The 25,053-nt window shown below is 37.0% G+C and overlaps 3 protein-coding genes and 1 long non-coding RNA gene across 12 annotated transcripts; 3 read left to right on the top strand and 1 right to left on the bottom strand.

Annotated features, from left to right (window-relative positions):
• Positions 1-284: 284 nt before the first annotated feature.
• LOC112202932 (G-type lectin S-receptor-like serine/threonine-protein kinase At1g61500) lies at positions 285-6,122 on the top strand. The gene is made up of 8 exons (XM_024343983.2): positions 285-356; positions 2,600-3,833; positions 3,916-4,023; positions 4,239-4,396; positions 4,490-4,700; positions 5,221-5,458; positions 5,543-5,693; positions 5,820-6,122. Exons 1-8 carry the CDS (start codon positions 285-287, stop codon positions 6,120-6,122), a joined length of 2,475 nt encoding a protein of 824 aa, XP_024199751.2.
• Positions 6,123-8,524: 2,402 nt separating this feature from the next.
• Positions 8,525-10,255, bottom strand: LOC121049537. Of its 2 annotated transcripts, none has more exons than XR_005800666.1 (3): positions 9,563-10,252; positions 9,406-9,479; positions 8,525-8,909 (listed from the first exon to the last, which is right to left on the bottom strand). It is a non-coding gene; the product is annotated as an uncharacterized LOC121049537 (long non-coding RNA). The 2 variants fall into 2 exon arrangements; XR_005800667.1 differs by lacking the exon at positions 8,525-8,909 and having other exon boundaries at positions 8,918-9,479; positions 9,563-9,843; positions 9,958-10,255.
• Positions 10,256-10,686: 431 nt separating this feature from the next.
• On the top strand, positions 10,687-16,578 carry LOC112202931 (G-type lectin S-receptor-like serine/threonine-protein kinase SD1-29). Of its 8 annotated transcripts, none has more exons than XM_040519701.1 (9): positions 10,687-10,936; positions 11,865-11,922; positions 12,863-13,798; positions 13,885-13,992; positions 14,234-14,391; positions 14,485-14,695; positions 15,373-15,610; positions 15,690-15,851; positions 15,944-16,578. In XM_040519701.1, the coding sequence occupies exons 3-9, from the start codon at positions 12,940-12,942 to the stop codon at positions 16,251-16,253; spliced, it is 2,046 nt and encodes a 681-aa protein (XP_040375635.1). In that variant the 5' UTR covers positions 10,687-10,936; positions 11,865-11,922; positions 12,863-12,939; the 3' UTR covers positions 16,254-16,578. The 8 variants fall into 8 exon arrangements, with proteins under 8 accessions (XP_040375635.1, XP_040375634.1, XP_040375633.1 ...); XM_040519700.1 differs by having other exon boundaries at positions 12,845-13,798; XM_040519699.1 differs by having other exon boundaries at positions 11,782-11,922.
• A 2,196-nt stretch (positions 16,579-18,774) lies between these two features.
• LOC112202930 (G-type lectin S-receptor-like serine/threonine-protein kinase At1g61490) lies at positions 18,775-22,472 on the top strand. Its single transcript, XM_040519703.1, has 7 exons — positions 18,775-20,164; positions 20,255-20,362; positions 20,587-20,744; positions 20,842-21,052; positions 21,568-21,805; positions 21,890-22,040; positions 22,135-22,472. The coding sequence occupies exons 1-7, from the start codon at positions 18,826-18,828 to the stop codon at positions 22,435-22,437; spliced, it is 2,508 nt and encodes an 835-aa protein (XP_040375637.1). The 5' UTR covers positions 18,775-18,825; the 3' UTR covers positions 22,438-22,472.
• Positions 22,473-25,053: the final 2,581 nt, after the last annotated feature.

Raw genomic sequence — 25,053 nt, 5'->3', positions numbered from 1 at the left:
CATGTAACAGTAAATTAACGGTTTTACTTCTGGTCTTCTACCACAATTTCACGTCTGCCAAAGAAGGTCGGTAGTTCCTCGTAGCTCGTAACTGATGGTTTTACCCCTAGTATTCTACCACAATTTCACGTCTGCCACAAGTGAAAAATGTACATTTCACTTGCATGAATTTGCCTTACTGACTCAAGACAATCAAAAGCACAAAACTCAAGATATTAACCAAAGACCCCCAAAAAAAAATCATAGACGGCTGAAATGGGACAAGTGAATTCTTGTTGTTAACGATGACGATCAATCAGAACAGTCTAAGGTCAACGGCGTTGACTGTGTTGACGATTGGAGTAACAAAGAATAAGGTGAGCTTAAACTACCCATATAGGGCAAAATTGTTTGTTGTTAAATGGTGGCTTGAAATGTCATCAAAAAAATGGTGGCTTGAAATTTTCTTTCTTTTGTTAAAGATATTCAAAGGTTCCAGAATTTCTTCCAGGCTTTCTCTTGTATCTGGACTCCCTGTGAACGGTTTTGGATCTTTGTGCTTGTCTCTTCTAAAAGAAGACCAAGACAAATTTGGTACAATTTTCATAATCAAGCTTGAAGCGTTAGGGATTACGGTTTAGTGTGAATCACTTGTTGTTGACAAAGTTTGCATCTGAAATTTTGCCCAAAACAGTTGTTAGAAGTATTTAAGTGTAAGTCGATTCTCAGAGAAAAAAAGAAGGTATTTAAGTGTAAGGCCTAGTTGTTATGGGTAACCCCAAAAATGGGTATTAGAGCCAAAACAATTTAGTGGTCTGGATTGCATCTCTAGAACCATTCTCATAGAGACAAACTGTGCACTCGAAATTCTCAAATCCCTGGACGTGGGGAAATAGAAAGGAAAGAGCTCCCCGGCCACATTTTCAACGTTAAGAATATTATTGCCTTCTCTGAGCTCTTTGCAATGAGTATGGATTTTGAAAGTTCTCTTATAAACAAGAAGAGACTTTTAGGATTCAAAAAAGTGTGATGAGATTTTACATTGCAACTGCCTTTTAACATAAACCTATGAATCAGTTCACATGAACTTAGTTATTAGGCAATTTTCTTAACAACATATCAATGAATTTGAAATTTCTCATTAAATTTCATAATCAATTGGTCTACTATTATAAGTTTTTGCTTTGTAAATTGGGGGTTCTATGTTCGACTCACAAGTCGCAACTGTGTAATTCAGTTGTATAATAAAAGAAAATTACAAAACTTGTTAAATAGTGACAAACGTGACCCGTGACCTACCATTGTATCGATCTTGTCCCAACTTAAACACTCATTAAGTGTTGATTAACACAAAAAGTATCGATACAATTAGGTGTCGGCAATTAAAAAAGCTCTCAAAAAGTAATTCATCAAGTTCAAACCGGTAAGTATGTACAATTTTTCCTGTTGTAGCTGTTTTTATAAAGTAGAAAAAAGCCAAAATAAAAAAGTCCAATTATTTTGTCCAGTCTCTTGTTATTAGGCAATTTTCTTAGCAACATATCAATGAATTTGAAATTCGTCATAAAGTTTCATAATCAATTGGTCTACTATTATAAGTTTTTGCTTTGTAAAGTGGGGGTTCTATGTTCGACTCACAAGTCACAACTATGTAATTCAGTTGTATAATAAAAGAAAATATCAAAACTTGTTAAACAGTGACAAGCGTGACCCATGACCTACCATTATACCAATATTGTCCCAATTTAAACACTCATTAAGTGTTGATTAACACAAAAAGCATCGATACAATTAAGTGTCGGCAATCAAAAAAGCTATCAAAAAGTAATTCATCAAGTTCAGACCGATAAGTATGTACAATTTTTCCGGTTGCGGCTGTATTTATAAAGTAGAAAAAAGCCAAAATCAAAAAGTCCAATTATTTTGTCCAGTCTCTTAATTCAATGTACTTGCAAATTATTTTGGCTAATGTCCCCACTAAATGTTTTGCTTTTTATCTCATATGTGTAAGATGTGAAGATAGGTTTCTGTTAAAATGGGGGAAAGATGTCGGAAAGAGCCTTTATGTATGGTGACTAAACGTTGAATAAGTCTAGAGCTTGCATGGAACTACAACTTGATGGAAGTCTGATTTTACGTGTAATGGTTATTTATCCAAAGTCCAAACTACAGCCTGACCTAAAAGTCAATGCTTTTGCTCTTACAAATTTCTGAGAACAAACATAAAAACTGAAAAAACATGCGTTGTAAAAGCAATAGTAACCAATCCGTGGGAAACGATGGGAGGGAAGCAGTTGTCAGTAGTATTTAAATGTCAGTCATGTTTTCTGATCGATAACATGTTGGTATTCAACTGGGTATTAGAACCAGAAATTTTAGTGCTTTAGGTTCCTCTAGGCTGTTCCTATTCTTCTTCAGCTCGCTTCTGTCACAACATCGTTGTGCTGAGGTACTGTATATGAGATAACTCCTTCACACCTTATATCCAATGGGTATTGAATCTGAAAGTGTTGGCTGTTTAAATCTCTCAATGTTCTTCTTATTCATCTTAATCTTGCTTCCACCACATTATCATTGTTCTCAAGTATATAACATCACTCCTTTGCAACCGTTTGTACAGGGCGACACTCTTGTCTCCCCTACAGGCATTTTCGAGTTAGGCTTCTTCAGTCCAAATGGTTCTGCTAATAAGTATGTGGGGTTGTGGCACAAGAATATATTCCCCCGTAAAGTAGTGTGGGTGGCCAACAGGGAAAAGCCCATTGCAGTTACAGGCTCATTGGCGAGTTTGAGAATCAGCAGCAATGGGAGTCTGGAGCTTGTAGATGGGAATCAGAATTCTGTGTGGTCAACCAATGTTACTATACAGGTTTCATCATCTAGTACTAGTTCATTTGCTGCAGTTCTTTCAGATGAAGGAAACTTTGTTGTCAAAGATGTTACTAAAGCTGGTCAATCAATATGGCAGAGCTTTGATTATCCTGGTGACACTATGCTACCAACCCAGCGGCTGGGATACAATACTAAATCTAAAAAGGGCACTATCTTGACTGCCTGGAAAAGTGAGAGTGATCCATCTAGTGGGATATATACAGTTGAAGGCGGACGAGCGACAGAGGTGCCAGCACAAGTGATCATTTGGATTAATCGATCAACTCCCTTCTGGAGAAGTGGGCCATGGGATAAATCAAAGTTTATCGGCATGCCAGATATGGATGATCGATATCTTAATGGATTTGAAGTAGAGGAGAATGTGGAACAGGGAACAGAGTATTTCTCACTTAAATTATTTGACGCTTTCGCAGCATATATAGAAATCTCTTCACAAGGAAAACCAAAGCTTATGTATTCAGACAATGGTAGGAACTGGTCAATCTACTGGGAGACACTAGAGAATCGATGTGACATCTATGGAGCGTGTGGGCCTTTTGGGGTTTGCAAAGCTTCTGAATCTCCAATCTGCAAGTGTTTGAAAGGGTTTGTACCAAAGTCACACCACGAATGGAGCAAAGGAGATTGGACCGAAGGGTGCGTAAGGAAAACCGAATTGTTCTGTGAGAGACAAAAAACGAAGAACTCAGTACCATTGCAAGGAATACAAGATGATAATGATGATGGGTTCTGGAAGATCGTTGGGGCAAAAGTACCAGATTATTATGAGTATATCACATCTTTCAATGCTCAATACACCCCAAATGAATGCAAGACACAGTGTTTAAATAATTGTTCTTGCTTGGCTTATGCATATGTTAATAATATTGGTTGTTTGGTCTGGTCCAAAGACCTCAATGATATACAGAAGTTTTCCAAGGGAGGAGTTGATCTTTATATTCGCCTAGCACGCAAAGAACTAGGTAAATGATACAGAACTCTTATTAGCAATATCTTTTCTTTTCTTATGTTCGATCGATTTCATATTTGAAATTCATTTTGCAGGTGAAGGAAAGCCAATTAAGTTGATTGCCAACCTTACAGCAATTGGTTTAATGATTATCTTGGTTGCCATAGTGTTCGGTTTGCACAGGTTGCGAGCTAACCAAAAGGGTAAGAGAATGAGATAGAGGAGATTAATTATTCTGAAGCATTAGCACATTTATAGGTACCCCTCTGAAGTACTAGACAACCAAACCCATGCCGAACTGTATAAGAGCATATATAGTTATACACTGGGCGATATCCATAAATTTTGTTGTCTTATTCTGATTCGGTGTTTGACGTTTATACTTGCAAATTAACAAAACTTCTCTTTCAATGAACAGGATCAAGTCCAACTTCTAGGGATACTCTTCTAGAATATATTGGAAAATATGATCCATCAGAGCTATTGATCTATGATTTTGATACCATGTCAACTGCTACAGACAATTTCAGCATTACAAACAAACTCGGGCAAGGAGGCTTTGGTCCTGTTTATAAGGTACTTATTTGTTTACTTGAGGGTAATACAGCATTGTAAGAGGTAGAAGAATACAAACCTGAACACCATGATTAACTTGTGGACCTTGTATAGGGTATACTACAAGATGGGAAGGAAATAGCTGTAAAAAGACTATCTAGTAGCTCAGGACAAGGCATTGAAGAGTTCAAGAATGAGATGCTATTGATCTCCAATCTTCAACACAAAAATCTTGTTAGGATGATGGGTTGCTGCGTTAAAGAAGATGAGAAGTTGCTAGTTTATGAGTTCATGCCAAACAAAAGCTTGGATACGTTTCTATTCGGTTGGTTTCACTGCCACTTTATGATGGCTGCCGTTTCTTATAGTGCTATCATGTTCTTTTAACAGTAATTCTTGTCTCTGAGCTCTTTATAATATGTCGAACTCGGGGGACCTTGAAACTTGAAAGAGGCTCTTACAGTCTTACTAAAACAAGATGCCAAAAGTTCAGTATAATTCTAGGAATTATATTTTAGAATTAAAACTGCCTACTAAGTAGTAAGTACTAGCAAAAAGGTTCGATCGAGTGAATGCACATGAACTAAATTACCATGGCATAGATTCTCCATCAATCTTTGAATGCATGTTTATCTATACACGGTGAATTTCCTTCACTTCTTCATTTCCTGACAATTAAGGCTAGACTAGAATTTTAGTTTCAATCAGAGAACAAAAGCTAGAAGTCTAGTAGTCTTTTGATGAAAATTCTTTTAACCATGTTCGTTACTGAATCACTGAAAGCATTTTTAATATGAATAACATTGCTGATCGCATTCTAATGGGCGTATTAATTATTTCATTAGATCCAATGAGGAGAGGAGAGCTTGATTGGGACAGACGCTTTAATATTATTCAGGGTATTGCTAGAGGGCTTCTTTATCTCCATCATGATTCCTATGTGAAGGTAATACATAGAGACTTGAAAGTCAGCAACATTCTCCTAGATGAAAAAATGAACCCAAAAATCTCAGATTTTGGATTGGCACGAATAATTGAAGGAACACAGTGTGTAGAAAATACTCAAAAGGTTGTGGGAACACGGTAAGAATCAGTTCTTTCAGTCACATGGTAATTTTCTTTAAGCCAAAACCTAGTTTCATATTAATTAATGAGTTTTCTACACAGTGGCTATATGTCTCCAGAGTATGCCATGAGTGGGATATTTTCCGAAAAATCTGATGTCTACAGTTTCGGGGTTTTGGTATTGGAGATTATTAGCAGCAAGAAGAATAACAACTTCTTTTTATATGACCAACAACTAGGCTTTCTAGCCCATGTAAGTTCAATGTAAAGTAGTGAGTTTTATTAGCTGTCAAGCTATGTCATATAGATTAGACCAAAAATATGCAGTTGAATGCAGTAGTCTTAACAATTCTTGACAACAACTCTGTATTTTTTTTAGACATGGAACTTGTGGTCTGAAGGCAGGGGATTGGAGTTGGTGGATGAAGTATTGGGTGATTCATATTGCTCATCAGAAGTATTGAAATGTGTACACATTGGGCTTCTTTGTGTACAGGATAATGCTGTGGATAGGCCTTCCATGAAGGATATTGCTTTAATGCTAAGTAGCAAGACAGATGGTCCACAACCTAAGAGGCCTTTATTCACTATCCAGAACTCATTTTCTCATCCTCAACTACTGTATGAACGTACCAAGTCCTCCACAAGTGAAGCTACCATTACAGTGATTGAAGGACGATAAGTGACAGCAAATTGTTGCATCAAAATGCAATGATGTTTGGTCATTCTGAAGGTTTTCTTTTAACTCCTTTTTTCTGGTGAGAGTATATGGAGGTTCCCATAGGTAGATACTGGCCGGCCAGGACCTTGGATTTAATAATTTACACTGGTATTAACATTGTTTCTCAGTGTTATATATATTGTTCCTCTTATTTGATATTGCACCAAATCCTCTAAAACTCAAAGATCCAGGCCATGTTTGGTTGCTACAATTGTTACTTCTCCTCCATAGCTACGTACCTTGATCGACAAGCTTTTTCCTCGTTACTGTTTAGGTCACCTATATTATTATATGTGTTGTGTAACTTTTCAAATGATCTGGTCATCTTTTTCACATAGAGCTATACTCCTTTGTAGATGTCATATTTATCTTGTTATTTGGTTTAGAGTTTCCCCGCAAGACTGTAGTTGTAATATTCGATTTAAATATTATAGGTTAAATAGTCAATTTTGCTACCTTAGGTTTTATTGTAGTGTGCATTTGCTATTCTAGGTTTTATTTCTGCATATTTCATACACTAGATTTTCATAATTAACCAATTTGCTATCATAAGTTTTATTTCAGCCAATTTGCTCTTTAGTTTTCAAAATTTGCCAATGTACTGCTATTCTGTCAAATTAACTTGTTTTAATTAGTCCATTCCTCCATTCTTTTTTTCTTTTTTTTGTTGAGAAAAGATAGAAAACTCATTCAATCAATCGGAAAGCATACATCAGGGGGGAGATAAACCGAAACCCCAAAAAATCGCGGTTACAAGTACCATTAGGCCAATGGGCCCAAACTCTAACCACGAAACACCCCTTTCCAAGGCTACTTTGATCATATGATCCCGAATGTCCCAGCAATATCTCGTGATTGACAGCCAAATTAAAAGACTACGTCCTCTTCAACACCGTGGCCAAAAAGTACCAGACCCCGTGTAAAGGATTGCTCATTAGCAGATCGACCACAACAGTAAACCAGAGTTGAACCAAATTGTCCTCGGGAATGACACCATTTACATGGCATAACACGTAACCCTAATCCTAGCTCAAGAGAGTAGGAACACAACCCTGGCTCAAAGGAGCAGGGACTTATTGAACCTAACCAAAACCTACCCAAAAAAAGAAAACAAAAAAACCTAAACAACAAAAGAAACTATCACGCTTTTTATACCTCTGCCAACCCACCAGAGCCCAGATCCCTTCTCACCAACCAAACAGCAACCCGCCTCCAACCTCGCCACAACACAGGACCCATAACCATACGATCCATGGTCTGCAACCATGATCTGGTTTCAAGTCGCCTGCCCCTCCACGATTTTCGAAAGCCCACCACGATCTCCTTCATCATTATCCTAGAGAGAAGAAAAACTTTGCGTAACAGTCGAGGCCCCTCAATAGCAGAACCCAGCACCACGCCAAAGACCCGTCCGGCCACACCCACCGCTCGCCTACGAGGCAGAGTGCCAACGTCGACGAGGGGGGGGTCGCCGGACGAGCAAAACTAAAGAACCTGTTGACAATAACCCTAGGGCGCGTGAGGTAGTAAATTACTAAATTTGAACATTTATGTAAGTAAAATTGGTTAAAGTAGTAGATTTGACAAAAGGGTAGCAAATTGGCTAATATAAAATCTAGGGTAGCAAATTAGTTGAAATAAAATCTAGGATAGCAAATTGACACGAATGTCAAACTTAGAGTAGCAAATTGGCAATCATGCCAAAATTATATGAATATAACTATGGTGATGCAATAGATTGGAGGTGGGGTTGGGATGGTCCGTTTCAACTCTAATTGTTTGAGTTGGGCATTCGGGCCTCGATCTACAAAAACACTAAATGAGCTTGTTTTTCGACTTCTTGCTTAGTGAATTTTTTAGGATTAATCGATCACGTTGATTCTCATAAATTTAAGGCCAGTTTCAATTTTGAAGAATGCAAAATGGATATATCGATTCGGTTAGCAATTAGTGACGAAAAATCAAATTGAAAAAACCTATAGAACAAAATCCACCCTACTTGAGGCTAACCATAATCCGTGGTGATTTAGTCTAGTCAAATATATATACTTCTAGTAATTAGTGCTGGGCGCCGGCGCGCTGGACAGTCCCAAAATTTTTGAGGCTCGAGTCTGGACCGAAATATTCAGGTCGTGTTCATTTTCTGTTTTTGAATTCAAAGGACAAAATAAATGCAACGTCCCAAACTGCACCTCACCAGTTTGAACACGTCACAGTGCCGCGAGTCTCTAAAACATAAGCCGGATAATCCAACTTACATCTTAAAAAACTGCAAGGCATTTTATTTAAAACAAACCATAGTTTTTATTGGAATTTGAAACTCAGAATTGAAGTCGGAAGCGTAAAATATTTTGAGGTATAAAACGTGTAAAGAAACCAATTTGACTTTCTTTGAAGTTTAAGCTATAAACCACGAGGCAAAACTAGTATCTAAGTACAATCCAAAAATGACATTTTCATAGCAACCCAAGATTCCAAGGTAGTCGCTATGCTCCACTCACTCTTAGGTCATCACACAATATCAAAGCAATTGAAAACAAGCATGGCCATTAAAATATCAAAATCTTTAAATTCATAAAGATATAACCATAAGCCATGCAACACTATTATATATACGTTATCTATGAAAGCCACTAATCGAGGAGAGTCTTGAATCCCCTACATGATATTCTTGGAGTTTGAGCCTTTACTCCACGATGCTAGGCAAACACGACCACTGCTTACAATCTCGGGTAACTGGAGGTATGTCTGACAAACCCAATGTTAATTTCTTATTTCCATAAGCAACCTTTTCTCAAGTTCATCATACTTAAAGGCTTAATTACTCAAATTCCATCATTTACCAATAACTACATAGTATAACCATTATTGGTATTTAATTGGAGTCTTTATCCACGCTTATAAATCAAGCTTACCTTACATTTGTTTTCAATTGGGCTGTTCACTACACATATATTGACCAAAAGCAATCTCTACATTTATAATTACTTATTCCAAATTGAACAAATCTGGTACCTCTTTTGTCATTATTTCCAAAATGGAATATCAATTACACGTTTCAAAATAAACTAGTTTGCAACTTCTGTCATTCTTGTAAATATGATGCAGCGTATTACCAATTTATCAAACCATATCAATTGATCATTGCATACTTACAGTAGCCTAGTAATACTTTCACCAATATATACCCATGCCACATATAATCAAGTCCAACAATAATTTTCCAAAGTGATCTCCCACTTACCTTATAAATTCTTTATTTGAAACTCTTTCTTCCTGCTGCGTTGCTGGACCAAAGCCACTGAACATTTCTCTACTCTGTTTTCATCGAATACAAATACTAATCATCATTACCAAACTTTAAAGTACTGAACTCATTCACTTTCGTAGAAGGATCCTACCTTTTTCTGTTTCCTTCTCTGTTTACCTTCATCGTCCAACGCTCTCCATCCTTCTCAATTCTGACTTAATGGAAAATCCTTATATTGCTTCTCAACCCAATTAATTAAGTTCCAGTTTCCCGTCATCGCCAAAAACCAAAAGCCAAATTCAAAAACCCAATATCAAACTTATTTCTTTAATAATCAGAGCTTAAACACGAGATAGGTTCCCAGACGTATACTTACAAGTTACAACTTAGAGAGGTCTGGGTCTTCTGCCTCAGAGCCCACGAACAAGAAAACTTATGCAATCGATTCCGGCATCGTCGTCACCAGCAACCAAATTATCAACAACAATCAGAACCCAATTTCTCTTAAAACCAAAATCCAAAATAGATGGGCTCTTGGGTTTTTACCTCAGAACGACGATCTTGCATGTCGGGTTCTATGACTCGACTCGATGTCGACGATGCATCACCGAACGACCCGAACTCCATTTCCGCCGTAGCGTCGAACTGAAGATCAGCGTCAAACCCCGACCTAACTAGCAGCCTTGTCGTCTTGACGATGATCATGAAGTGATGTCGTAAGAGGAAGAGTGTACAGGAGAAGCTTCTGGTCATTCAGACCAAGCTCTTCATTTTGTAGTCTAACGTGTGAGATCACAGTCTTGCCCTCAACTAGAAATGACGCAGGCATTTTATTTAATTTAAAATTTTCATTTTTTTTTCACCCCCTCAATATGGTCTTCATCAAATTCCAGTGATATTGAACTTCTGATCATCATATAACAATGCCACGTCGTAGTAGTTCGAGATCACATAATAATTCCTCCAAACCAACACCCCTGAATTTTTTTTTACCATCATCAGAGTTAAATAATGTTGCAGCCAAGCAGGGGGATACCTCTTCAATCATCGGAACAAATCGTGCGATGATGGAAGTGTAAGAGAAGAAATTCTAATACTTATATGTTATTTTGACTCAAAAATTGATCAGATCCGAAGGTTTGAAGCTGCCTCCTCTCGTGTCCGGCTACGTACACGTGTCATCTTCACAAACCCTTATCCGGTTTCCACACGCGGATGTTATCCACCCGGCCCATGTATCACACACCAATCATCATATGGCAACTTGGACTCGACCCAACTTAAAGGGCGCGAAAATCAAAAGGGCTAAAATCTAAAGTCGGAAACGTTTCGTCCCCAAATTGAAAACCTTCTGGGGTTCCAGTGGATCCTCCAATCTCTGAATAGCTGCGAAGAGTTTCTGTACAAATTCGATGGAGAGCCGAAATGGGAAAAGTGAATTCTTGATGTTGATGCTGACGCCTACTCAGAACAATCTAAGGTCAACGGCGTTGACTGTGCTGATGATTGAGGAACAAAGAAGAAGGTGGGCTTAAACTTCCCCATATACTCTTTTACATAGGCCAAACTTGTTTGTTGTTAAAGGGTGGTTTGAAATTTCCTTTCTTTTTCTCATCTGGGTTTTGGATCTTTGTGCTTGTCTCCTCTAAATGAAGACCAAGACTTTGAATTGGTACAATTTTCATAATCAAGCTTGAAGCTTTGGGGATTAGGGTTTAGGGTTTAGGGTGAATCACTTGATATTGACAAAGTTTGCATCTGAAATTTTACCCAAAACATTTGTTAGTAGTATCAAAGTGCAAGTGCTGGTTGTGGTGGGTACCAAAAAATGGGTATTAGAACAAAAATAATGTAGTGATTTGGATTGCAGCATTAGCATAGGGACAAACACTAGTCTCCCCCGGCCGCATTTTCAACATCAAGAATATTATTGCCTTCTCTGAGCTCTTTGCAATGAGTATAGTCTGGGATCTTGAAGGTTCTCTTATAAACAGAGACAGATTTTTATTATTTTCAACAACGCGTGATGTGATGTGATTTCCATTTTCCACATTACAGCTGCCTTTTAACATAAAGCTATGAATCAGTTCACACGGTTATTAGGCGATTTCCTTAACAACAGATCAATGAATTATGAAATTTCATGATCAACTGGTCTACTGTTATAGTTCTATGTTTGACTCATAACTGTGTAACTCAGATGTTTAATAAAAATAAATATGAAAACCGTCTATTCTTGCATGATTTCAGTTACTGAAAGAAAAAAAATGTCTATCACTCCATAGCATTGATATGATTAGTCCTCTAGTAATGTTTACTATTCTTATGATCTTTTTCTTCATTTTCTTATGTTCATGATTTCCTCGTAAGGTCATAGGACCCATGTTAACATGAAGTGGAATCTTTGGTTGTTATGAGTGGTCATGAAAACATAGCAACCTTGTGAAACACAGGCACTGCGTCGGCAATCAAAAAACCAATTCAGCCCCAGTTCAGACTTCAGACCGTTAAGTAAGCACAATTTCTCCTCTGTGCAGCTCAGTTTTCAAAGTAGAAATAGGCAAAGATCAAAAGTCCAATCATTTTGTCCAGTCTCTAAGTCAAAAAATCATAAATTATTTTGGCCAATGTCTCCACTAAATGTTCTGCCTTTTATATCATGTTTGTAAGATGTGAAGATAGGTTTCTGTTAAAATGCCTGAAAGAGCATTTATGTATGGTGACAAGACACTAAAGAAGTCTAAATCTTGCAATCAGCCTTGCATGGAACTACAACTTGATGGAAGTCTAATATTGCATATAAAGGTTATTTGTCCAAACTGCAACCTGACCTAAAAGTCATTGCTTTTGCTCCTACATATTTCTGAGAACAAACTCAAAAACTGAAAAAACATGCATTGTAAAAGCAATAGTAACTAATCCATGTGAAATTCATTTCACTGTACTGATGGGAGGGAAGCAGTTGTCAGTAGTATTTAAATGTCAGTCATGGTTTCTTATGGATAACATGTTGGTATGCAAATGGGTATTAGAACCAAAACTTTTAGTGCTTTAGGTTCCTCTAGGCTGTTCCTGTTCTTCTTCAGCTTGCTTCTGTCACAGCATTGTTGTGCTGAAGTACTGTATGAGATAAATCCTTCACACTCTTTATCAAAGGGACAAACTCTAGTCTCCTCCCCTAGAGGCATTTTTGAATTAGGCTTCTTCAGTCCTGATTCTGCTAGTAAGTATGTGGGGTTATGGCACAAGAATATATTTCCACGTAAAGTTGTCTGGGTGGCCAACAGAGAAAAGCCTCTCGCAGTTGCAGATGAGTTGGCTAGTTTGAGGGTTTGCGGCAATGGCAATCTGGAGATTGTAGATGGGAAGCAGAATTCTGTCTCGCCAACCAATGGTACTATTATTCAGGTATCATCATCTAACGCTAGTTCAGTTGTTGCATCTCTTTCAGACAGTGGAAATTTTGGTGTCAAAGATGTAGTGGTGGATCGAGTAGTATGGCAGAGCTTTGATCATCCTTGTGACACAATGCTACCAACCCAGCGGCTTGGATACAATACTAAATCTAAAAAGGGCACTTTCTTGACTGCCTGGAAACGTGAGAGTGATCCATCTACTGGGACATATACAGTTGAAGGCGGACGGGCAACAGAGATACCAGCACAAGTGATCATTTGGATTAATCGATCAACTCCCTTCTGGAGAAGTGGGCCATGGGATAAATCAAAGTTCATCGGCATACCAGCTATGGATGATCAATATCTTAGTGGATTTAATGGAGATGAAAATGTAGAACGGGGAACACAGTATTTCTCTTATAAATTAAGCACTCTCGCAGCATATCTAGAAATCTCTTCACAGGGAATCTTTAAGCTTATGTATGCAGGAACTGGTAGGAACTGGTCAGTCTACCTCCAGACACAAAATAATCCGTGTGGAATCTGTGGAGCATGTGGGCCTTTTGGGGTTTGCAACGCCTCCGAATATCCAATCTGCAAGTGTTTGAAAGGGTTTGTGCCAAAGTCAGATCAGGAATGGAGCAAAGGAGACTGGACCGGTGGGTGCGTAAGGAAAACCAAATTGTTCTGTGAGAGACTAACAAATAAGAAGTCAGTACCATTGCAAGGAAAAGAAGATGATAGTGATGATGTATTTTGGAAGATTGTACGGGCGAAAGTACCAGATTATCATCAGTACATTACATCTTTGAATCTTGGGGACGAGTTCAATGACTGCAAGATACAGTGCCTAAATAATTGTTCATGCCTGGCTTATGCACTTGTTAATAATATTGGGTGTTTGGTCTGGTCCAAAAACCTTATTGATATACAGGAATATTCCAAGGGGGGAGTTGATATTTATATTCGCCTTGCACGCAAAGAACTAGGTAAGTGATAACAATGCTTGCAAAACTAGCTAGCAATAGCTTATCCCTTTCTGATGTTTGTTTTTGTATTGTAAATTAATTTGCAGGAGAAGAAAAGCCAATTAAGTTGATTGCCAGCCTGACAGCTATTGGTTTAATAATTATCTTGGTTGCCATAGTGTTGGGTTTTTACAGGTTGCGAGCTAACCAAAAGGGTAAGAAAATGATCGAGATAGAGGATATCAATTATTCTGATGCATTAGAACATTATCAGTATCTCTCTGAAGCACAAGACTACTAATCAAATCAGTATAACTTCCCTGCAGAACTGTATAAGAGCATGTATAGTTATATTACTATATACCGGTTGATATCCACAACTTTTGTTGTTTTATTGTGACTTGGTGTTTGACGTTTATACTTGCAAATTAACAAAACTTGTCTTTGAATGAACAGAATCGATTCCATCGTCTAGGGACACTCTTCGAGTATATATTGGAAAACATGACCCATCAGAGCTATTGATCTATGATTTTGATATTATATTAACTGCTACAGACAATTTCAGCATTACAAACAAACTCGGGCAAGGAGGTTTTGGTCCTGTTTATAAGGTACTTATCTGTTTACTTGAGGGTAATACAGCATTGTAAGAGGTAGAAGAATACAAACCTGAACACCATGATTAACTTGTGGACCTTGTATAGGGTATACTACAAGATGGGAAGGAAATAGCTGTAAAAAGACTATCTAGTAGCTCAGGACAAGGCATTGAAGAGTTCAAGAATGAGATGCTGTTGATCTCCAATCTTCAACATAAAAATCTTGTTAGGATGATGGGTTGCTGCATTAAAGAGGATGAGAAGTTACTTGTTTATGAGTTCATGCCAAACAAAAGCTTGGATACGTTTCTATTCGGTTAGTTTCACTGGCACTTTATGATGGCTGCAGTTTCTTGTATCTTGTTCTTTTAACTGTAATTGTTGTCTCTGGGATCTTTATAATATGTCGATGTTTGGGGCCCTTGAATGAGATTCTTACTAAAGTAAGATGCCAAAAGTTCAGTCTAATTGTAGCAATTTTATTTTTGAATTAAAACTGCCTACTGCGTACTAACAAAAAGGTATGAGTTTTTCACATGAGCTAAATTGACATGGCACAAATTGTCCATCGATCGTTGATTGCATTTTTATCTATACACAGAGAATCATCAATTTTGATTAAGCAAGACAAGCAGCACTGCAAATTTAATGCTCATAATTATTAAATGATGAAATGTGTCATGCCTTTACTGTATCTGTTTATTCAGTTCATAAATTTCTGTATTATTCATGCATGCATAAATATTACTACCACTATCTGCATTTCCTAACAGTTAAAAGGCTTGATTAGAAATCAAGTTTCAATGAGAGGACAAAGGCTAGAACTGTAGAAGTCTTTTGATGAAAATTATTTTCATCATACTCATTGCTTTTTTTTTTTTTTTCCTTTTGTGAGGATATCATCATGCTCATTGCTGAATCACTGAATTCATTGGAAATATGAATAACCATTGCTGATTACATTCTAATGGGTGTATTAATTATTTGACTTAGATCCGATGAGGACAACAGAGCTTTATTGGGATAGACGCTTTAATATTATTCAGGGTCTTATTAGAGGGCTTCTTTATCTCCATTATGATTCGTATCTGAAGGTAATACATAGAGATCTGAAAGTCAGCAACATTCTCCTGGATGAAAAGATGAACTCAAAAATTTCAGATTTTGGATTGGCACGCATAGTTGAAGGAACACAATGTCTAGAAAATACTCGGAAGATTGTGGGAACACAGTAAGAATTAGTCTTTTAGTTACATGGTTTTTTTCTTCAAGTCAGAAACCAGTTTCATACTAATGAGTTCTCTACACAGTGGCTATATGTCTCCAGAGTATGCCATGGGTGGGATATTTTCCAAAAAATCTGATGTCTACAGCTTCGGGGTATTGGTATTGGAGATTATTAGCAGCAAGAAGAATAACAACTTTTTTTTATATGACCAACAGCTTGGCTTTCTAGCCTATGAAAGTTCAATGTAAAATAGTGAGTTTTACTAGCTGTCAAACTATTTCACTTAGCTTAGAGGAATCTTAATAATTCTTGACAACAACTCTGTACTTTTTTCAGGCATGGAACTTGTGGCATGAAGGCAAGGGATTGGAGTTGGTGGATGAAGTATTGCGTGATTCATATTCCTCATCAGAAGTACAAGATACTGAAATGTGTGCACATTGAGCTTCTTTGTGTACAAGATAATGCTGCGGATAGGCCAACCACGAAGGATATAGCTTTAATGCTAAGTAGCGAGAAAGATGGTCCACAACCTAAGATGCCTTTATTCAGTATCCAAAACTCATTTTTTCATCCTCAACCGCAGTATGGACATACTAATTCCTCTATGAATGAAGCTACCATTACAGTGATTGAAGGACGTTAAGTGACAGCAAGTTGTTGCAACAAAATGCAATGGCTTTTGGTCATTCTGAAGGTTGTCCATTAACTCCTTTTCTCCTATGAGAGTATACGGAGGTTCCCAGAAGTAGATACTGGTGTGGAACTTGATTGAATACTTTACACTGGTATTGACATTTTTTTTCCGATGTTATATACATTATTCTCCTTATTTGAGATTGCAACAAATCCTCCAGAACTCAGAGATCCAGGGAATGTTTGATTGCAACAATTCTTACATATAACAACCTACATTTGCTACATGCCTACATATGTATTGTGAATTGTTGTGTCACTCTTTGGTTGTAATATCTGATCTAAATTTTGTTTTTACTTTGTTTTTTTTTTTGTTTTTGAATAAATTATGTTTGTACTTTATATAACAACTGTGATGCAGAAGATAGGACTCCTATCATAGGAGTTGGGTCTGGGATGGTCCATTTTGACCCTATTGTTGGAGTTGGGCTTTCAGGCCTTGATCTACAGTCATAGTAAACGGGCCCTCTATTTTTTCTGCTGCTTGTTTACTGAATATTTTTAGAAGGCGTCTTCATTCATTACTTATGTATGAGACCGAAATGATGATTAACTGATCACCTCGTTCTCAAAATTTTTAGTCGGATTTAATTTTGAAATAATGCAAAATAGAGATATCGGTTCCGGTTAGTGAACTTTCGAATTGTGGAACTTCTACTATATATATATGCGTGTATGTCACACATACTGTCACCCAACGATGTGTAAGTCTTAAGTAGTCTTTCTATTGTTCATTGCAGGGCCAGGGTTCCCACACCGTCGGATTATGTGTATATCATACACACATGTATAGTAGAATTTTGAATCCAAAAAACCTATAGGACCCCAAGTCTACCACCCTACTTTAGGCTAACCCCATTCTCTGAAAATTTTCTTCTTATGTTATTTTGTTTATGATTTCCTCATAGGGCTCCAAGTTTCCAACATTCCATTATTCAACGGGAATCCTTGGGTGTAATAAGCTGGCCTGGGAACATATAAATCTATGAAATCTTGCACTTGTCCAGAGAATTCGTTGAAACTGCCTCTGTTTTTGGTCACCATTTCGGTCCAAAGTGCATATCGATCAATTAGTTTGGTCCGTACAGTTTTGTCGTCTGGCAGAATCTCCAAATTAAAGCGTAAATATCACGAGACAAATCATTTTTATTCAATCTCTTTTACAATAGCACTTTGTCTTCCGCTCTATCTTCTTCTGTTTTTTTTGTTCGATGAGAAGATAATGCGGTTGTTAAAATGTCCGAGAGAGGGTACCACAGGGGACATGAGATGTCCATGGAGTGAAGAGTATGCAAATGAATTAAGACAAAATATTCGACAAACACTTCAAAATATTCAAGACTATTTTTTCATGAAGCTATTACCAGATTCGCAAAACCTACAAAGACTTGATTTTGGAGTCCCTACTGCCTAGTAGCCCAGGCGGAGTTCTTGCGCTCGCAGACTCACAGTAGAAGTAGCAACTAAATTTGTGAAGTAGGAAGACTTAGACTTCGTTCAATGCGTTGATATCACTCTTGGACAGTGAATGCACTTGCTACTTCAGTGCGTTGTGCACTTTGCGCACAAGTGGACTGAATTGGAGAAGAAGGTGTAATTTTTTAACTACTTGAACTAAAACCATGCTGTAGTGTAGTCCCACATACATACATTTCACGTTTCACGTTTGTATGTAGTCCTACTTGGACTAAAACCATACATACATTTCACGTTTGTATGGGCACGATAAGGTTATGGCAACTTGCTGATTGTTCCTAGTTCTTAATTACAATGGTCAATGGGGATGGGATGGTGCAATTTCTGGATCTTCGTGGCTCCTCCACCAGAACTCAAGACGTACTGTTCTTTAAGGGATGACTTTCGAAGCATTTGTCACCTTTGTCCCAAAGTTGGGCAAGGAAATTCACAAGCTTCAAAATGTGCATCTATTTGATATTGACAGAAGTTTGAATGGAAATGAACTTGAGCACTATATGAGCAGCATTACACACCCTCCTGAGTTTTTAGCCCCTAAAGTGGGCGTCATTGTCAGAGCTAACATCCAATTTGGATGGTGCTTGAGCAATTAGTCATGGCTGACTGAAATTGAAAAGCTTAGGGGTATTTCTGATTAAATTGATATCATAGGGACTAAAACGGGCTTGCCCGACACACTCCGTGTTTGTATCAATGTTAATAGTGTCCACAGGCTTACTTGCCCGACACGCTCCTCATTTGTTAGTTTGAATTCAATTAGTATGTTGAATAACTGAAAGTGACCATAGAAGATAGTGGGATGTGAAATGTATCAATGTAATGGTAGTTAAATCACATTCAACTTTACTGAATGTGGTTAGATAATATCAAATTTGTCTGCCATGATTTTGAAAGCATTGGCAGAACTATCATAGAACTTTGTCAATTACCTGGACTAAGCTAAATTCTCTGTGGCCTAGGTGCTTTAGTACTTTCATTAGCATAGTTATCCCTGTGAAACAGAAAATAATTGACATTGTTCTTCTGGGAAACATATTTGGGTAGGGATGCAACTGGGTAGTGTTACTTTGTTTTTCTTATTCATCTTCAGTTTGCTTCTGTCACAGCATGGCGCTGAAGTATATAACATAACTCCTTCGCACCCACTATCCGAGGGAGAAACTCTAGTCTCTCCTGGTCTAATATTCGAATTGGGCTTCTTCAGTCCTAATAGTTCTGGTAACAAGTATGTGGGAATATGGCACAAGGACATATTTCCACGAAAAGTAGTATGGGTAGCTAACAGAGATAAGCCTATTGCTTTTATAGACACCCTGGCTAGTTTGAGAGTTGACAGCAATGGGAGTCTGGAGCTTGTGGATGGGAAGCAGAATTCTGTTTGGTCAACCAATGTTACAATACAGGTTTCATCATCTAATACTAGTTTAGTTGCTGCAGTTCTTTCAGACGATGGAAACTTTGTTGTCAAAGATGTTATCGGAGCTGGTGAATCAATATGGCAGAGCTTTCATCATCCTGGTGACACTTTGCTACCAAACATGATGTTGGGATATGATATTAAAAATAGAAAAAGCCGTTTCTTAACTGCCTGGAAAAGTGAGAGTGATCCATCTAGTGGGATATATACAATTACACTCGGACGACGAACAGATAGGCCAGCACAAATGATTGTTTGGATTAATGGATCAATTCCCTTCAGGAGAACTGGGCCATGGGATAAATCAAAATTCATCGGCATCCCAGATATGGATTATCGATATCTTAGTGGATTTAAACTAGATGAAAATGCGGAAGAGGGAACAAAGTATTTCTCATTTAACTTACCAGAGAAAACTCTCGCATATGTAGACCTGTCTTCACAGGGAAAGATAAAGCATATGAGGTCAGAAAATGGTAGGAATTGGTCACTCAAGTACGAGTCACAACAGAATCCATGTAACATCTATGGAGCATGTGGGGCTTATGGGGTTTGTAGCGTTTCTAGATCTCCAATCTGCAAATGTTTGAAAGGGTTTGTACCAAAGTCAGACCATGAATGGAGCAAAGGAGACTGGACCGGTGGCTGTGTAAGGAAAACCGAATTGTTCTGTGAGAGACAAACAAATAAGAAGTCAGTGCCATTGCAAGGAAAAAAAGATGATAATGATGGGTTTTGGAAGATCATACGGGCGAAAGTACCAGATTATTATCAGTATATTACATCTTTGGATCTTGAAGACAACTTCAATGACTGCAAGTTACAGTGCCTAAATAATTGTTCGTGCCTGGCTTATGCACTTGTTAATAATATCGGGTGTCTAGTCTGGTACAAAGACCTCATTGATATACAGCAATTTTCCAAGGGGGGAGTTGATATTTATATTCGCCTAGCACGCAGAGAACTAGGTAATTGATAATAATGCTTGCAAAACTGTGGTTAGAAATATTATATCTTTTTCTTATGTTTTCTTTTTCATGTTGTAAATTAAATTGCAGGTGAAGGAAAGCCAATTAAGTTGATTGCTTGCCTTACAGCTATTGGTTTAATTATTATCTTGGTTGCCATAGTGTTCGGTTTACACAGGTTGCGAGCTAACCAAAAGGGTAATAGAAATTGAGATAGAGGAGATCAATTATTCTGATGCATTAGCACATTTACCAACATCTCTGCGAAATACTAGACTACTAAACTACTAATTAAGTCATTATAATTTCCCTGCAGAACTGTATAAGAGCATGCATGTATGCATAACTTTTGCTGTTTTATTCTGACTTGGAGTTTGACGTTTATACATGCAAATTAACAAAGCTTGCCTTTGAATGAACAGAATCGACTCCAACTTCTAGGGACATCCTTCGAGAATATATTGGAAAACATGGTCCATCAGAGCTATTGATCTATGATTTTGGTACCATATTAACTGCTACAGACAATTTCAGCATTACAAACAAACTCGGGCAAGGAGGTTTTGGTCTTGTTTATAAGGTACTTAATTGTTTGTTTATTTGAGGGTAATATGGCATTGTAACAGGTAGAAGAATACAAACATGAACACCATGATTAACTTGTGGACCTTGTATAGGGTATACTACAAAATGGGAAGGAAATAGTTGTAAAAAGACTATCTAGTAGCACAGGACAAGGCATTGAAGAGTTCAAGAATGAAATGTTGTTGATCTCCAATCTTCAACACAAAAATCTTGTAAGGATGATGGGTTACTGCGTTAAAGAGGATGAGAAATTACTGGTTTATGAGTTCATGCCAAACAAAAGCTTGGATACGTTTCTATTTGGTTAGTTTCACTTACTGCCACTTTATGATGGCTGCAGTTTCTCATAGTGCTATCATGTTTTTTCAACAATAATTGTTGTCTATGAGCTCTTTATAATATGTCGAACTTGGGGGACCTTTGAAACTTGAAAGAGACTCTTACTAAAATAAGATGCCAAAAGTTCAGTATAATTCTAGGAATTATATTTTAGAATTAAACCGCCTACGTAGTAAGTACAAATAAAAAGGTTAGTGTGAATCCACATGAACTAAATTGCCATGGCACAAATTCTCCATCAATCTTTGAATGCATGTTTATCTATATATACACGGTGCATTTCCTACACTATCTTCATTTCTTGACAATTAAAGGCTAGATTAGAATTTTAGTTTCAATCAGAGAACAAAGGCTAGAAGTCTAGAAGTCCTTTGATGAAGATTCTTTTCATCATGTTCATTACTGAATCACTGAATGCATTGGAAATATGAATGACATTGGTGATCACATTCTAATGGGCGTATGAATTATTTCATCAGATCCAATGAGGAGAGGAGAGCTTGATTGGGATAGACGCTTCAATATTATTCAGGGTATTGCTAGAGGACTTCTTTATCTCCATCATGATTCCTATGTGAAGGTAATACATAGAGATCTGAAAGTCAGCAACATTCTCTTGGATGAAAAAATGAACCCAAAAATTTCAGATTTTGGATTGGCACGAATAGTTGAAGGAACACATTGTCTAGAAAATACTCAAAAGGTTGTGGGAACACGGTAAGAATCAGTTCTTTTAGTTACATGGTAATTTTCTTTAAGCCAAAAACTTGTTTCATACTAGTTAATGAGTTTTCCACACAGTGGCTATATGTCTCCAGAATATGCCATGGGTGGGATATTTTCCGAAAAATCTGATGTCTACAGTTTTGGAGTTTTGGTACTGGAGATTATTAGCAGCAAGAAGAATAACAACTTCTTTTTATATGAGAAACAGCTAGGCTTTCTAGCCCATGTAAGTTCAATTAAAGTAGTGAGTTTTATTATAGCTTGATACAGTAGTCTTAACAATTCTTGACCACAACTTTGGATTTTTTTTTTTTTTTTAGGCATGGAACTTCTGGTCTGAAGGCAAGGGATTGGAATTGGTAGATGAAGTATTGGGTGATTCATATTCCTCATCAGAAGTATTGAAATGTGTGCACATTGGGCTTCTTTGTGCACAGGATAATGCTGCGGATAGGCCAACCATGAAGGATATAGCTTTAATGCTAAGTAGTGAGAAAGATGGTCCACAACCTAAGAGGCCTGTATTCATCTTGCAAAACTCAGTTTCTCATCCTCAACCGCAGTATGAACATATTAATTCCTCCATGAATGAAGCTACTATTACAGTGATTGAAGGACGATAAGTGATAGCAAATTGTTGCATAAAAAATGCAATGACTTTTGGTCATTATGAAGGTTTTCCTTTAACTATTTTTCTTTGGAGAGAGTATATGGAGGTTCCCAGAAGTAGAATACTTTACACTGATGTTGCCATTGTTTCTCAGTGTTATGTACATTATTTTTCTTATTTGATATTGCACCAAATCCTCTAGGACTCAATGATTTAGGCAATTTTTGGTTGTTATAATTGTTTCTTTTCCTCCATATACAGCTACGTACCTTGATCAACAAGTTTTTTTCTCGTTTATGTTTAGGTCACCTGTATTACTATATATGTAGTGTAACCTCAGACAAAGACATTATTAAGTCTCAATTGAGCAGTCATTTTTCATTTTCAATAGTCGCGGGTCTTGCTTTAGCACCATTTCATATTTGTAACTGTAGAGAGTGGTTTGTGACCCTCCAATTTTCCAGTGAAACCGGGGTCGTGATAGATAGCAAAAAGATGCATCCATCTCTAGGCTAATTCAATCTCTTGCGGATGCTATCTATTTAAACTAGGGCTGTCACTCGGTCAGTTCGAATTAGTTATAGGTATTACCAACTTCAAAATTAAAGCTTTCGGTTTCAAAATTGAGCTACCAATTACCAACCAAAATTTTCGATTTTTAATCATATCTACCAAATTCGGTATTTCGGTTTTCGGTATTATAAACTTTAGAACAACTAATTATTTGTAATATAAATTAGAATGAACAAAATTAGGTTTTTCAATTTTATAACCTTAAACTTCATATTCATCTACTAATCATAGCTTTTTTCGGTATATATGACATCAAATTTTATCTATTTTCAATAAAACTAGGTTATTTAACCATCTTGGGCTAGGTTACTCAAAATACATGTACTATTAATTATGTAGTATATTGAGTAATGTTCATACTATTATGAAAACTTTTATGTTTATTTCTTAATATACATGTATGTATATTGAAAATCATAGTATATAAAGCTAATATTTAGATAATCGGTAGATTTAATATTTACCAAAACCAAACCAACTTTTTCGGTAATTTTCTATTTCTGTTTTATCGGTCCCGGTTACTAAAAAGTTGGTTTACCAAACCTAAAGTATTGGTTGATATTCGGTCGGTTTGGTAATTACCAAACCAAGTGGCAGCCCTAATTTAAACAAAGAGCTATATTCCTTTGTAGGTGTCTTGTTTATCTTGTTATTTGGTTCAAGGTTTTCTCACAGGTGTTGCAATATTTGATCTAAAAATTATAGGCTTAATAGTTAATTTGCTATCTATAGTTTTATCATAGTGACAATTTGCTATCTTAGGTTATATTTTTGCCAATTTCCATTCCTAGGTTTTCATAATTAATCAATTTGATAGCCTAAGTTTTATTTCAGCCAATTTGCTACCATAGTTTTTCAAAATTTGCTAATATACTACTCTTGTACCCAATTAACTTGTTTTAATTCATCCATTCCTCCATCCAAACATTGATCAATTTTGAAAACCTAAGGTAGTAAATGACTAACATTGAAATTTTAGGCAAGCAAAATTGGTTTATTTTGAAATCCTAGTGTGAGAAATTTGATGAAAGTGTAGCAAATTGATGGCTAAACTAAAATATAGGGTAGCAAATTGACACGAATTTCAAACTTAAAGTAGCAAATTGGCAATTATGCCAAAATTATATGAATATGACTATGGTAATGCAGTAGATTGGAGCTAGTTAGGCTTTGGGATGGTCCATTTCGACTCTAATTGTTTGAGTTGGGCTTTTGGGCCTCGATCTACAATAACACTAAATGAGCTTTGGTTTTTTTTTTTTTTACTTCTCACTTAATGAATTTTTTATGATTAACCAATCACGTTGATTCTCATAAATTTTAGGTTGGTTTCAATTTTGAAAAATACAAAATTGATATATTGATTCAGTTAGGGACTAGTGCTGAAAAATCAAATGGAAAAAACCTATAGAACAAAGTCTACCTTACTTGAGGCTAACCATAATCTCTGGTGATTTAGTCCAGTCAAATATATACTTTAAATAATAAAGGTTGGGCGCCACTTGAGCCTGGACCGAAATATTTTGGTTGGGTTCATTTTTTGTTCTCAAATTTTAAGGACATAAGGGAAATTATTACATGGTTCCGGACCATAGTACACGTGGTGGTCTGGGGTGATGTTATTGGGTCATGTGACTCGTAGTGATTTCTAATTGGTCTCTTAAATTAATTTTTTTTTTTCACCCCTGCATGGTCCGGGTCCCCACCACATTCGAGTGATATTATTGGGTTGGACCACCACATGACAGTGCCACGTAGTACTCCAGGACCACCTAATAATTCCTCACATAGTAAAGCCTAACTATAAACTTTTTGGGCTAGTTTTTCGGGATTTTAGGCCCAAATAGGTCTAAAAAGCAATCACTAGATTCACTAGGAAAGCTTTGACCTTCCAGAAGCTTCCTCTTCCTATCTATGCAGAACCAAAGAAGCACCACTGTCACCTCCCACATGTTCTCGACATCCTAAACCAAGAAATATCAAACACATTCCCATTAGTTTCCTTAAAAATTTACCACAGCCAACGCAACGGACCCAATCCAAGCTGGTACTATTC

Source organism: Rosa chinensis, chromosome 5 (genome assembly GCF_002994745.2).
Source record: "Rosa chinensis cultivar Old Blush chromosome 5, RchiOBHm-V2, whole genome shotgun sequence".
NCBI classification, from domain to species: domain Eukaryota; kingdom Viridiplantae; phylum Streptophyta; class Magnoliopsida; order Rosales; family Rosaceae; genus Rosa; species Rosa chinensis.
This window is presented reverse-complemented; position numbering and strand designations above follow the sequence as displayed.